Source organism: Mus musculus, chromosome 13 (assembly GCF_000001635.26).
Source record: "Mus musculus strain C57BL/6J chromosome 13, GRCm38.p6 C57BL/6J".
In the NCBI taxonomy this organism is placed as follows: Eukaryota; Metazoa; Chordata; class Mammalia; order Rodentia; family Muridae; genus Mus; species Mus musculus.
In genome coordinates this window covers 64,742,645-64,756,916 of record NC_000079.6, presented here as the reverse complement: position 1 = coordinate 64,756,916, position 14,272 = coordinate 64,742,645, and the positions used below count along the sequence as shown (strand labels likewise).

At 38.2% G+C, this 14,272-nt stretch overlaps 1 protein-coding gene across 2 annotated transcripts in view; it reads left to right on the top strand.

Moving 5' to 3' along the window:
* Cntnap3 (contactin associated protein-like 3) overlaps positions 1 to 14,272 on the top strand; it is a 166,439-nt gene that overhangs the window by 147,113 nt on the left and 5,054 nt on the right. The window contains exons 18-21 of one of the 2 annotated variants that reach the window (NM_001081129.1): positions 5,001 to 5,240; positions 8,260 to 8,484; positions 10,047 to 10,180; positions 11,121 to 11,208. In NM_001081129.1, coding sequence (NP_001074598.1) covers positions 5,001 to 5,240; positions 8,260 to 8,484; positions 10,047 to 10,180; positions 11,121 to 11,208 — 687 coding nt within the window. Of the gene's footprint in view, positions 1 to 4,986; positions 5,241 to 8,259; positions 8,485 to 10,046; positions 10,181 to 11,120; positions 11,209 to 14,272 lie in introns of those variants that run through there. The other variant, XM_011244524.2, reaches the window with a different exon arrangement.

Genomic DNA, 14,272 nt, shown 5'->3' with positions numbered 1-14,272 from the left:
TTCATGTCCTAATGCTTGTGCAACAAGTGCTTTACTTGGACAACTGTGGTGATTTGAATAGTTATGGTCCCCAAATACTCATGTGTTTGAATGCTTGGTCCATGGAGAATAGCACTATTGAGAGGTGTTGCCTTATTGAAGGAAGTGTGTCACTGTGAGGGTGGGATTTGAGGTCTCCTATGCTCCAGCTCTGCCCAGTGTGGAATCCAGTCTCCTTCTGTTGCCTATGGGATCAAGATATAGAACTCTCAAGTCCTCCAGTACCAGATCTGCCTGCATGCTGCCATACTTCTCACCATGATGACAATGGACTAAACCTCTGAAACTGTAAGACAGCTCCAAATTAAATATTTTCCTTTGTAAGAGTTGCAATGGTCATATTGTCTCTTCACAGCAATAAAACTCACACTAAGACAGAGGTTGGTACCAGAAACTGGGACAGGCATAACCATGGTTTTGCTCAGAGGAATGTGGATTTTGGAAGTTTGGAGTGGAAAGGAATAGAATGCTTTAAGTGGGGTTAATGGGCCATCCTAGTAGGAACATGGAAGACAGTGGTGCTGAGGGTAATTTTAACTGTGGGGGCCTGGCTCAAGAGGTTTAAGAGGAAACTAATTTTAGTATGCTGCCTAGAGATTTTTCTTGTGATATTCTGGTAAAGAATGTGGTTGGTTTTGCCCTTATGTAAAGAGTCTGCCTGAGGCAAAGGTGAAGAGATTCAGATGAATGGCACTGGCAAAGGAAATCTCAAAACAGCCTAGTCTGTGATTCACCCTTATGTTTTGATGAAACATAGCAATCTAAGAAAGAAAAATTGCAAAATGTATGGTCCAAGGATTAAAGGGTCACCAGGAAGTGGAATGGAGCTAAATCCTGTGTTCAGGGGGATTGAATAGAATTAAAGGAATGGTGACCTCCCATCCACCTAAACTTCCATCTCATTTAAAAAAAAAAAGATTAAAGGAAAGCTTAGATCCAGGCATGGTAGTACACACCTTTAATTCCAGCACTCAGGAGACAGGCATCAAGATGTCTAAATTCAAGGTCAGTCTACAGTTCCAAGACAGCCAAAATTAAACAGTAAAAGAAATAATCAAAAACAGAAACCTGGTGAAGTTGTAATTGAACAATGGGGCCATGTTCCAACCCCAGCAAGCAGCAGAATTTTGCAGCTTTGACGATATGGTTCTGGATTTAGAGTCAAGGATGAAATTTCCCTCTATGACTAAGAAAAGATACTGAGGTGTGTTGCAAGAGTGTTCCTGCATAAAGGCCCAGTGGGGTCATTTGTAAAGCTGTGAAAGGCCATTTTGTGAAGCTGTAAAAATGAATCCTGGGTTGCCTTGGAGACCCCAAGTGGTTAGAGATGCCAGAGTAGGATACCTGCTGAGGAAAGCTGCTGATAGGAAGTGAAACCAGCCCATGAGAAAGAAGTGTGTTGCAGTCAACAAAGCTGAAAGGGGGAGTTGGAGAACTGAAGAGTGCTTCGATATCAGACATGAAGTTGCAGAATTTGGAGTTTGCCTAGCTGGTTTTCTGTCTTGCTTTGGCCCAGTATTTCCTTACTATGCTCCCTTCTCTATGTATTGGAATGGTAATGTAAGTCCTGTGCCTCTATATGTTGGAAGAATGTGATCCAGTTTTATAGTAGTAGTAGTAGTAGTAGTACTAGTAATAGTAGTAGTACTTTATAGGATAAAGAGATATGTTAAGAGATTGCATAACCATTGGACACACAAACTGTATATGCCCCAGTACAGGGGAACGCCAGGGCCAAAAAAATGGGAATGGGTGGGTAGGGAAGTGGGGGGGAGGGTATGGGGGACTTTTGGGATAGCATTGGAAATGTAATTGAGGAAAATATGTAATAAAAATATTTTTAAAAAAAGAGATTGCATAAATCTCAGATAAGACTTTGAACTTTGGACATTTAAAGAAGTTTGAGACTGGTATAGACTATAGGGACTTTTGAAGTTGGCTTGAATGCATTTTTCTTTCTTTTTTTTTAAATTGGGTATTTATTTCATTTATATTCCAATGCTATCCCAAAAGTCCCCACACACACGCTCCCCCACCCACTCCCCCACCCACCCACTCCCACTTCTTAGCCCTGTCGTTCCCCTGTACTGAGGCATATAAAGTTTGCACAACTAATGGGCCTCTCTTTCCACTGATGGCCGGCTAGGCCATTTTCTGATTCATATGCAGCTAGAGACACGAGCTCCAGGGGGGTACTGGTTAGTTCATATTGTTGTTCCACCAATAGGATTGCAGATCCCTTTAGCTCCTTGGGTACTTTCTCTAGCTCCTCCATTGCGGGCCCTGTGGTCCATCCAATAGCTGACTGTGAGCATCCACTTCTGTGTTTGCTAGGCCCCTGGCATAGTCTCACAAGAGACAGCTCTATCTGGGTCCTTTCAGCAAAATCTTGCTAGTGTATGCAATGGTGTCAGCGTTTGGAAGCTGATTATGGGATGGATCCCTGGATATGGCAGTCTCTAGTTGGTCCATCCTTTCGTGCATTTTTCTATTGTGTTATGGATACAAGCCTACGGGGCCAGGGAGTGGAATATGGTGGTTTAAATAGGTATGCCTCCCATACACTCATGTGTTTGAATGTTTGGTCTATTGGCACTATTAGAAAGTGTCACCTTGTTGGAGGAGGTATGTCACTGTGGGGGCAGGGCAGGCTTTGAGGTCTATTCTCAAGCTCTATCCAGTGTGGAATTCAGTCTCCTTCTGCTGTCTATGGATCCAGATACAGAACTCTTGGCTCCTCCAGCACCAAGTCTGCCTGCCTGCTGCATGCTTCCTATCATGATGACAATGAACTAAACCTCTGAAACTGGAAGCCAGCCCATAAATTGAATGGTTTCTTTTATAACAGTTGTTGTGGTCTTGTTGTCTCCTCACAGCAATAAAACCTAAATTAAGACAACAATTATCTCATGCTTTCTTTCCTACGTGGAAGCTAGACATGGAAGCCTTTCAGAATCCTGGTCTTGCATCCCCTGTCTCTGTCATCATCCCCATCATCAGACTGCTATGTTTTATGATTATTATTTATAACTAGGTCTTATTTCTTTATTCTTTATTTCTTTATTCTTTGTTCATATGCTTAAAGATCAGAGTTGTGGATAGTGTAAGCTTTTCTTTAGTTTGCTTACTTATTACTTTAATGTTATTGTTCTCAGAAAACTGTATTTTGCTTATTTATTACTTCAATGTTATTTTTCTTTAGTTTGCTTATTTATTACTTTAATGTTATTTTTCTTATAAGGGAAACTATATTTTGCTATGTTGCTTTTCAGACTACTCCAGTCTCAGAATCCAAGCAATAAGCTCTCACTTATTGATGCATCTTACAACTAATAAAGGCACAATCTAATTAGAAGCATGATTAAGTCATAAATACCTACACATACTGCTTTACAGAAATTATATAAAATTTCTAGGTACTAATTGCTAATGATGAATTCAAGCATGTGTGTATGTATGTGTGCACTTATGTGCACATGTCTGCATGTGTGCTTGTATTCACAAGGAATGTTAATATACTATGAATCCATAAGACATAGCTTTAAGCATTATTGGTTCCTAAGTTAAGGTGAGATTATCCTTCTTCAGAGAACTTGAAACCATCAAACTACTTGATGGAAGAAAAATACCAACAAAGTGTGTGTGTTAGATTTCCATTACTGAAACAAATACCTTAGCTAATCACCTTATAGAGATAAGAGATTCAGGGTCAGGAGGATGGCTCAAAAGGTAAAGGTACTTGCCACCACTTTTAATGATCTGATTTCTAGCCCCAGAACACACAGGTAGGAGAAAACTGAGACCCACACATTATCCTTTGAACTCCAAATGTGCACCACAGGTCATGCCACCCCAACCTATACATCATACATACATACATACATACATACATACATACATACATACATACATACATACATGATGTAGTAAACAAAATTTAAAAGGGAGTCCCTTCCAGACCCGGAGCTTTGAATTTCAGTCCACAAATAGACAGACCCACTGTGTTAGGGCTTTTGAGGCCTTTAGTTTTTGCCCAACATGGTGGGAGCAAGAGGACAAGGAAATTTCTCCCCAAGTCAGAATGTAAGTATAGAGTTACCCAGGGGCCCACAATCTCATTTGATGCCATGCCTACAATAATTTAAAAAGTTCCTACCAGGCTTCACCTCTTAAGATTGATACCACCCACCCCCAGCTGTGCCAAGTTGGAGGCTGAGTGTGTTAGCACATAGGGCATTGTAGGATCTAGTGGAGGGATTGCTGGCTTCATGAGCACAGGTCCCTGCCATAAACCAACTGTATCAGAGTCTCTGTAAGGGAGCTCTGGAGTCCACAACTCACAGAATAATACAACACGAAAGCATCACATATAATGATGTTAGCCCTGACAGTATTGGAAGCTTCTCTAAATACATTTTTAGCATTCAAGTTTGATATGATAAACCATCTGTTTATGTTGTATTTAGTATATGTTTAACACTGCATCTTTGGAGCCAGGTATGTGTGAAGGACAGCTGGATAAGCCAGTACCATTTCCTCCAGCTTTCCCACCTCTGCTTCTCAGTCTCTTCCTATGCTTTGGCCCAAGTGAAAAATTAACAGAATACATTTACATTATTGTGAAGATTTTGAAATGTCACATATAACCATAATGATGTGTATCACTGTTCATAAACATAATTGAAATGATGTTAATGTGATTTGTATTTGTGAAACTAAAGGATATTTCATAATGAATGTTCACCAATGTCAATATTTTTATAAGCTAAATAATGTTTTATTCAGTGTCGTGTAAGGTTTCCTGATATGCAATGAACACATATGTTTTCAATGACAACAATGTTTCTGACAAATTTCAATTTTTTTCTTGCCTAACTCCATAAGGTCTGAGTTTACATGGACAGAAAATCCTAAATAAAATACCAAGGAACACATTTGTATTTGCAGTGCTTCCCTTGTAGGGGGGACGGCCAGCAGGCAGAAGGGCTTCCTGGGATGTATCCGGTCCCTTCAGGTGAATGGAATGGCACTAGACCTGGAGGAAAGGGCTGTAATGACACCAGGAGTGGAGCCAGGATGTTCAGGTCACTGCAGCAGCTATGGACACCTGTGTCGAAATGGGGGAATGTGTCAAGAGAAACACAGAGGGATTGCTTGTGACTGTGCCTTCTCTGCCTACGATGGGCCACTGTGCTCATATGGTATGTCCAAGAAATAAATCATGGAGAAGATGGGGGACTCCTCTGGTGTTAGTCCTTATAAAGACAGTATAAGGTGATGTCGTTGTTTGACTATGAATATCTTTAGAAAACTAAGGCTGTTTCATAGATCAACCTTCTCTGGGTTTATTATTTGGAGGCCCTTAGTTCTACCCCTGTCTTTTGCTCAGTGTTGATGTTCTCAGAATCATCTGATTTCCAGAATTCTGTCCTGAAATTTCTCTGGTTTTCAGATCATCTAAGCATCATTGTCACCTATCACTAAACTCGAGGTGATATAAAGGGATTTCTAAAAAATTACTTAGTTTTAATTATATGTATATGTTTGTGTCTGTATACATGAGTGCAGTGCCTGTAAAGGCCAGAAGGTACATTTAATTAAATATGACATGACCTTAATAGGACTCCTCAAACATTGGTTGTTAGGTGTTTTAAATGTCCTTAAGGAGCAATTTGGGATATAACATATTTCCTGCTAATTCTGATTCATTCTAAATAAAGGGGCTGGTTTGAGTCTGGAGTATACCACTTTACTAACTTCTTGGATATGCTTAAAAGTACTTTAATGAAACTCCCTAGAATATTGAATCATTAAAATCAAATTCACTGTTTTACACATCCTTGGTATATGTTTAACAGTATAAGGAACTTTATTTGCTATAAAAATTATGTAACTTTCAGGGGAATTTTGAGAATTAGTTATCTCTAGATTGAAAAGTTTTGAAACACACCTTTAAAAAGACTTCCATTCATTTACTTCAATACATTATAGTACAAGATCTGTCTGTGATGGCCATTCTAATGCTACTCCATAACCTAAAATGACATAGACATTGTGTTCTGGGTAAATAAGAAATGACTCTCTGGTAAAAAAAAAATTCATACCTAAATTCTCCTTTTTAATATTTTTTTGTTTTATGAATGATAATAATTACTCTGATTTTAGACATGTTTTCTAACCCAGGCCAGTCTCAAATTACCTGCGTAACCAAGGAAGGCCTGAGCTTTTCATCATTATGCCTCGACTTTCTAAGTTCTGGGGATGGAACTGAGGATCTCACACATCCTAATCAAGCTCTCTATCAACCGAGATATATTCCTATCCCAAATATTCATTTTAACATTTTTAGTTTATTATACTTTACTTATCTAGTCTGTGATGCTATGGTTTGAAACCAGGGCTTTACGAATGCCAGCCAAGTACCCCACAACTGAGCTATATTACAGGACCTTAAATTTCATGATCTAAACTAATAATATGGATATTTAATGATTCTCTTGTGTTTTATGGAAATAGGAAGATAAAATTTCATTGCAAGATAAAGATCATCTCTCAATATCTTCATTTTATTAAGCATGTGTGTGTGCCTGCACATGCATATATGCATGTATATGTGGATATCTCTGTACTAAATATATCTTTGGAGTAATATGACATAAAACTAGGGTGTCAACCTTTGGTGGTTTGAAATAAGAATGTCCTCCATAGGCTTACGCATTTGAACACTTGGTCCACGGTTGGCAATGCTATTTAGGATATGGAGCATTTCTGGAAAACGTATGTCACTGAGGGTGGGCTTTGAGAACCTATATCCCTAGCCTAGTTCCAGCTTTCTCTCTCTTTTCTAAGTGTGGAAATGAGGTGTGATCTCTCAGCTCCCTGCTTCTATCATCATGGCTTCCCTGCCATGACATCTAGTCCTCTGCAAATACAATCAAAAATAAAATCTTTCTTACCTTACCTTCAGTCTTGGTATTTTATCACAGCAATAACAACAAAAAAGTAGCTAACACATATCCTTTATAAAATATTTTAGGAGAAACTGAAACGATTTGTCTTTTCTCTCATCACAAATGCAAAGATCACCTAAGATAAGATTTTGTTTTCTAGTTAACACTGAATAGTAAATTTGAGAAATCTTTGTCACAGAAAAAAATTTCCTAGGGCTTAAGTTACGATGATGGACGAGAAGTTTGCTTCCATGTGACCAGGTAAAGAAAAAGAGTCAAAGTAAGAAAACAAGCTCTATTCCAAAGAGGAAAAGAGATGGATGATTTTGGAAATTTATGAAGGTGGTAATAGGACAGCTAAAAGTGTGAAGGAAAGAAAGGTGACGTTGTGTAAAGAAGCAAACCAAACACAACAGCAGCAGGGTTCCCTAGCAGGGAGGAAGCAGAAGCCTTATCCAAAGGTCAGCCAGGCAACCTCAGGAAAACCCCACAGTACCCCCAAACCTCAAATACAAGGCTGATTTAGCTGAGACCGTGATTACTATGATGGATGGTCAGCAGTGGAGTAGAATTTCTTTCTGTTGCTCTACATGATTGTGAAGGCATCTTTTGGAGCCAACTTGGGAGAGACAGGGGCCTGAAAACAAGAATCACAAGTGAAGTATTTTTAATTCAGTCTTCCTCACCCCAGATGAGATCCAGGCCTGCAAAGCAGTGGTAGTGAGCAGGAGGGCTGGACACTGACAATCTAAAAGAGCCATGACGGGGGATTGGCCTAGGGAATGAGGAGACAGCAAAAGGTGGCCCAGATCCCAGTGGCAAAGTCAGTTCTGTAACACTAGCATTTATTTACTTTGCTACCAAAATCAAATAGGGACATTATAAAACAAGGTAGAACAATTTTCTTGATGAATATAAATGCAAAAATTCCTAATAAAATTCTTGCAAAATGAACCCAAGAGCACACTCAGAATATCATACATGTTGGCTTCATCCTAGAGTTGCCAGGGTGACTCAAAGTTTCTGATACTTGTCCATACTAGACTTTTGATATATAAAGAATTGTAACTATTTCAGACTTCACTTCCTTAACATTTGAAAATCGAGAAAATCAAACCAGGAAAACATTTTATTTAGTTAAAAAAAAACTTAAGGGAAAGTAGCAGCTTTATCCATCAGAATATTTACAGATTGGAGTCATTCTTTAAATATATGTCAGTTGGCATTTGTGTTGCTTCCATTGTGTTAACAAATATGTTTCTCATTCTAGAGATTTCTGCATATTTTGAAACGGGTTCCTCAGTGACCTATAATTTTCAAGAATATTCCACCCTGAGTGCAAACACCAGCTACCTGGCTTCTTCATTGCATGGGGATGTCATACTGTCCAGAGAAACCATCACGCTGAGCTTCCGAACCACACAGACACCATGCTTATTGCTTTATGTGACCTCTTTTTATGAGGAATACCTTTCCATTATCCTGGCCAACAATGGTGAGTATCTTTTGAATGCACTGAAATAAGGAAAGAAGCAACAACAAATCAAAAAAATAATAATAAGCAATCAAAACACTAAATTAGGAAAATAGAGTTGCAAGCTCTGTTCATTAACGAAAAAGTTGCATGGCTTCCACTTTAGTATTTCAGGGCTATCCACAGTGGATGTCATAGAAGCTAGTGTTACTATCTAAGGGGACTTGGATCTGGTTCATTTTCTCCAGGAAACCAATCATAGCCCAAGTAAGCAAATACATTTTAATGAAAGCAGGAACAGACACACAGTAAAGCACGCAAAGTCAGACTCTCCACAAATGAAGAAAGCCAATTTTGTATGGCAAAGCCAAACTTTAATATGTTTGAGAAGGTAATAAATTGCCCTTTCCTTCAGAATTGGGTGTTTTGGACTATTACAGTTGATTGGATAATCCAGAAAAGAAAAGAAAGCTGATTGGATGAGCCCCCTTGTGGGAGATTTTAAAATTTCACTAAACAGTTCCCCCCACTCACCAAGTCTCTGTGTTTACAGAGGGAGAAAAGCAGGAAATCAGACATCTTAGATGCTTAAGTGAAAAGTACATTAGACTACCTTCTTTTCACTGTCAGTCTGCCACGTCAGCAAACTAAGATGCTTCTATACTTGTATAGATTAGATTTGGTATGGAGTACTTGTTGAAAAGAGCTCTAATACCACGTGATCTGAGTTTGTTTTGAAGTTCATTCTGAAAAAAGATATTGGATGCTGGGTGTTATCTTCAGCTTATTCTAGGTTAATTAAAGGGTCATTAATGTAGGTGATGTAATAAAACTATATAAAAGTTAATTCCTATAAAAACCAATGAGGACAATTGGTCTTTATCTCATTAGTGATGGAGAAGCCAGTTAGAGCAAATTGCCACTGGTAAGTGGCAATTGGGGCAGTCCAAGTTTTCACAATTGGGTGATGAACAAAGGTATAAGTCTGTTAGGTCTAAAATACTTAATTTAGAATAAAATAAAATCAAGGATTTAAGAAGCTGTAGGATGTGTACAGTTAGGGTGAGTCTATGTAGTACGGACATATCTGTCTTATAACAAAATCCCTTTTCTATATCTTAGTCATTTAAAAGACCTTTAGAAAAAGTTTGGTTCTTAGATGAATTTTAAATGAAATAAATTTATTAAAGTCATTGTAATAGCTATTGTAACCAAGCAAAATTTAGTATAGCACATAGTTTTATAATTTCCACAATCAAATATCATTGTCATGATTTAGATTGAGTTCTGAACTTTCATATATGTTATTTAAACCCTCTGTTTAAGAAATCTGGGGAAATTGCTTATATCGGTGCATATGGTTTTCACTTTAAAATATGTCATATTTGGACTCACAGTTTGGCCACAGAAAGCACTGAAGTAATCATTATATCAGGAACAGTAACTTTTGTGTGCTTTCAAGTCAATGGTAAATACATCGAAAGGTGCATTTAGTAAATAATCCTGAAAATGCTCTAAAATTTACACCAAGGAATCTAAAAAATGGCATTATAATTCAAAATTGACACTATTTTCCTCTTTAGGAAGTTTGCAGGTGAGGTACAAGTTGGACAGACATCGGAATGCAGATGCCTTCAACTTTGACCTTAGAAACTTAGCAGATGGTCACTTTCACCAGCTGACGATTAACAGGGAAGAAGCAGTAGTCTCTGTAGAGGTGAGCTAGCAGCGCTGAAGAAAAACAACTGCTGGAAGGCTAGAAGAATTCATAATTAAAGACCAAAAGCAATCAGTTCCATGTTCTCCATAAGTGAAGGATGGAAAGCAAAATGTAGCCAAAATGTGGAGGCAGGAAAAGGGTGTTAATTTATCTTCTTTGTTTGCCAGTCTCTCTTTCAAACTGATTATGCTTTGACCCTTTGAAATGTCAAATTCTTCTTTGTTGTTTCACTTTATCTAATAGAGAAATGTCTAGTTTATCATGGTGATAAATGGTAACATGTTCTGTGTGGTTATAAGAGAACGGATACTGCAACAATTTAAACACAAGAAACCTTCTCTGGTGTTTTGAGGAAAATATATTTTAAGTCTGTTCATAAAACTCTGATTTTTAACTGCATATGCCATGTTCTCTGGACAATAAGTTTTGAGGTTAGAAACAATTGGTTCTGTGGTGGACAGAGTACTTATCAGTTAAAAGCACACACTGCTCTTTGAAAAAGATCCAAGTTTTGTTCTCAGCACTTTTGCCAGGAAACACATACTGTAACTCCAACTCCAAGGGATGTAATGCCATCTTCTGGTCTCCACAGGCACTGAACTCTCTGGAATATACACCACCACCACACACACACACACACACCTAAATAAAAATAAAAATAAAAATAAAATAAAATAAAATAAAATAAAATAAAATAAAGATAAAACAACTGCTTACATCCTTTTTGGATTTTGCCAGTTACAGACCCATTATGAAGAAAAGTACAGTAAGGAGAGGACCAGAGTCTGAGAGGGTATGCTTCTCCCTCAATATCCTGCTAAAGAGGAATTTTTAAGGCTTTCTGATAGCACATACAAGTGACTTAATCTCTCTCTCTCTCTCTCTCCCTCTCTCTCTCTCTCTCTCTCCTTTTTATTTCCTGTGGCATATTTCTTAGGTTAACCAGAGTACAAAGAGGCAAGTCATCTTGTCCTCAGGGACTGAATTCAATGCTGTCAAATCGCTCGTATTGGGAAAGGTTTTAGGTAAGTGGAAGAAAGAGCTTTTCCTGAAAAGGTATCCCATCATAGTGTCATGTCACCGTCTGGGTGCATTCATTATGCTGAAAGAAGCTCTTTGTCTTATTTTAATAATTATTTCACACTGAGTGGCAATCAAGGTACAGATTGTACTCATGTTGAATGCATGTGCAATCATGGATAAGTGTCTTTTGGCAGATGAGCAGAGTCATCCCTTGAAGATCCTCACTTAGCAGTCACAGTTATGCATAATGAGGCTGACAGTTCCTGAAAAGTGAAAACACCAGAAGAGCCAGTTTCAGCATCAACTCCAGGGTCCTCTGTTGAGATTTGGTCTTTTGCTATGCTAAATACTGGTTGCTCCTAGAGACAGCACATACAAGCAGGTGATGCCATGTGACCTTGTCCCCCAAGTTATCCCTGATTGATGAATAAAGGTGCCAACAGCCAGTAACTGGGCAGAAGATACATTGGTGAGGTTTAGGGTTCCCAGGCTTGGGATCAGAGGAGAACCAAAAAGGTGGGCAAAAAGAAAGTAGAGAGAGAAGCCACCATGGGGTAAGAATTTTAAAATAATGGCCATGTGGGCTGGATAATTGGACTTAAGAGCAACCTAGACTAAACATGGCAAATTATATAATAGGATTATTGGCTGGGAAATAGACATAATACCATAGAGGATAGATACCTGTCTAGCTCTTATGCTGATAAAGGCTTATTGTAATTATAAAGGTTATGTGTCTTTTATTTGGGAAATAAATGGTCAAAAGTGGGGTAGAAACCCTATACTGAGATTGAATATTTTCTACAAAAGACCTCCATCAAATAATAAAACTACCTGTGCGTTGAAGTTGAGAAAGAAATGATCAATTTTTCCCAACAGGAAAATACAGAATGGGCTCCTCCCAAATCTGTTTGTTCAGATGCCTTTGATGATTTTAAATCACATTCATAACTGTCTATTATATGGAAGGAAGATGTAGTAATTGGTTATGTTACAGACAAGGCAATATTTTAAACCCAGCTTAACTTTAAATTTGATATAAGGATAGCCAAGGGATAGGATTTTTTTGTAAAGAAATGCACCTATTTTAAACTGGACACAGCCCCACATATCTATAATCCCAACACTACAATTCTGAGTTCAGTTCCCAGCACCCATGCTCAGGTGACCATAGTTGTCCATAATTCCAGCTCTAGCACATCTCCTGGCTTCCAAGGTGTCCTGGTTAATTTTATGTCAACCTGACACAAGTTGTCTTGGAAGAAGAACCTCAGTGGAGAAGATGCCTCCATCAGATTTCCTGTGGGCAAGTCTGTGGAGCATTTTCTAGATTGTTAATTGATAAAGGAGGACCCAGTCTACTGCAGGTAGTGCTACCCCGTGAAAAGTGGTCCTGAGTGGTAGAAGAAAGCAGACTGAGCAACACTTGAGGAACAAGCCAGTAAGCAGCACTCCTCCATGGCTTCTGCTTCAGTTCCTGCCTCCAGATTCCTGCCTTGAATTTCTGTCCTAACTCCTACTTCTACCTCATAATGGGTTGTGAGGTAGAAGTAGAAAATGAAATAAACTCTTGCTTTTCCAAGTTGCTTTTGATCATGGTGTTTTTCAAAGTAGTAGAAACACTAACACACACACACTTTCTCTCTCTGTCTCTGTCTTTCTGTCTCTCTGTCTCTCTCTGTCTCTCTGTCTGTCTCTCTGTCTGTCTCTCTGTCTCTCTGTCTGTCTCTCTGTCTGTCTGTCTCTCTCTCTCTCTCTTTCACACACACACACACACTCATTCATACAAATAAAGTATATTTGAAAAAATTTAGGCCCAAAGCCAGGTATGGTGGTACATGTCTATAATCCCAGTACTTGAAAAGCATAGTCAGGAAGATAACAAGTTTGAGGCTAGCCTGCTTGTATAATGAGGCCCAAAACAAAAACAAACAAAAAATTTAAACTAAAATTAAGCAAGTAAGCATAGAACCTGATGCAAATGACTCCCTCTAAATTATGAATATTCAGCTTTTCTATTTTGTTAGTACTTTGAAATAGAAATAATAAAGCAATAAAGCAGTTCATATTTTAGACAACTATTTTAGAATGAATTCTACTCTAAGTATTTTGCTACTTCCAAATATCTTAAAAATTATGCAAGATTATATGTTTATATTAAAATTCAAAGTATTCTTTGTTCCTTTAACTTACAATAAGATAGACCAATAACCTGATAAAGTGCTATCCAGTCTTGTATTTCTTGGTTTACTTGATATAAACTATCATCTTTATAAGACTGGATTTAAGGTCATTTTCTTGTTTTTCAGTCATGTGTTAGGTTATCCAGGGCTTGCTATAGTGAAGTAGCTATGCTTTGAAGGTGCCAATATTGCCCTGACTCTTGTTGATTATGTTCTTTTGAGGACCTTTAGCCATCTGAATGGTTTTGGTCCCTGGATGTTCTTGTTGTAGTAGGTATTGAGAGGAGGGTGAACCTCCATGGTCCTGGCGTCTCAAGCCTCTCATGGGTATCCTTGGGCTGTATGCTTTCAGACATGTAGCTGTATATGGTTCAGAAGCTTCAGGTCTGATGAACGTGGGCAGACAGGTGGCAGGAGAATAGATATCCCCCTGTGATGGCTTGATACTTGATAAAAACTTGCAGAGACACTAAAAAACAGCCTGTCTTTCTCATATCACAGGTAAAAACACATAAGAGATCTTTAAAATTCAGTGAGATAAGAGATTTTACATTTTAAAGGGAGATAAAGGGTTAAATACTTGAGTTAACCTTTCTTTAACTTATCTTAAAGTAAGTCACCTAGACTAAATTATTTGTAGACGTGTCTTTAACAGAAAAGTGAGACTTTCCTAAAGTATTCTACTACCTGGGGGCCAGTGAAGATCATTTGTGGTGTAAGATCTTTAAATGCTAGAAACTTTCTGTCATTGTGAACATGACCTGCCTTTTTGCTGCCCTGTGCCATCTTCTTTGGAAATATCTCCTTTTTATAGGGATTGAATTGTTGATTTTACTTAATTTTACTTGATTTGACTCACAACGGCTCCATGTGTCCAACTAAT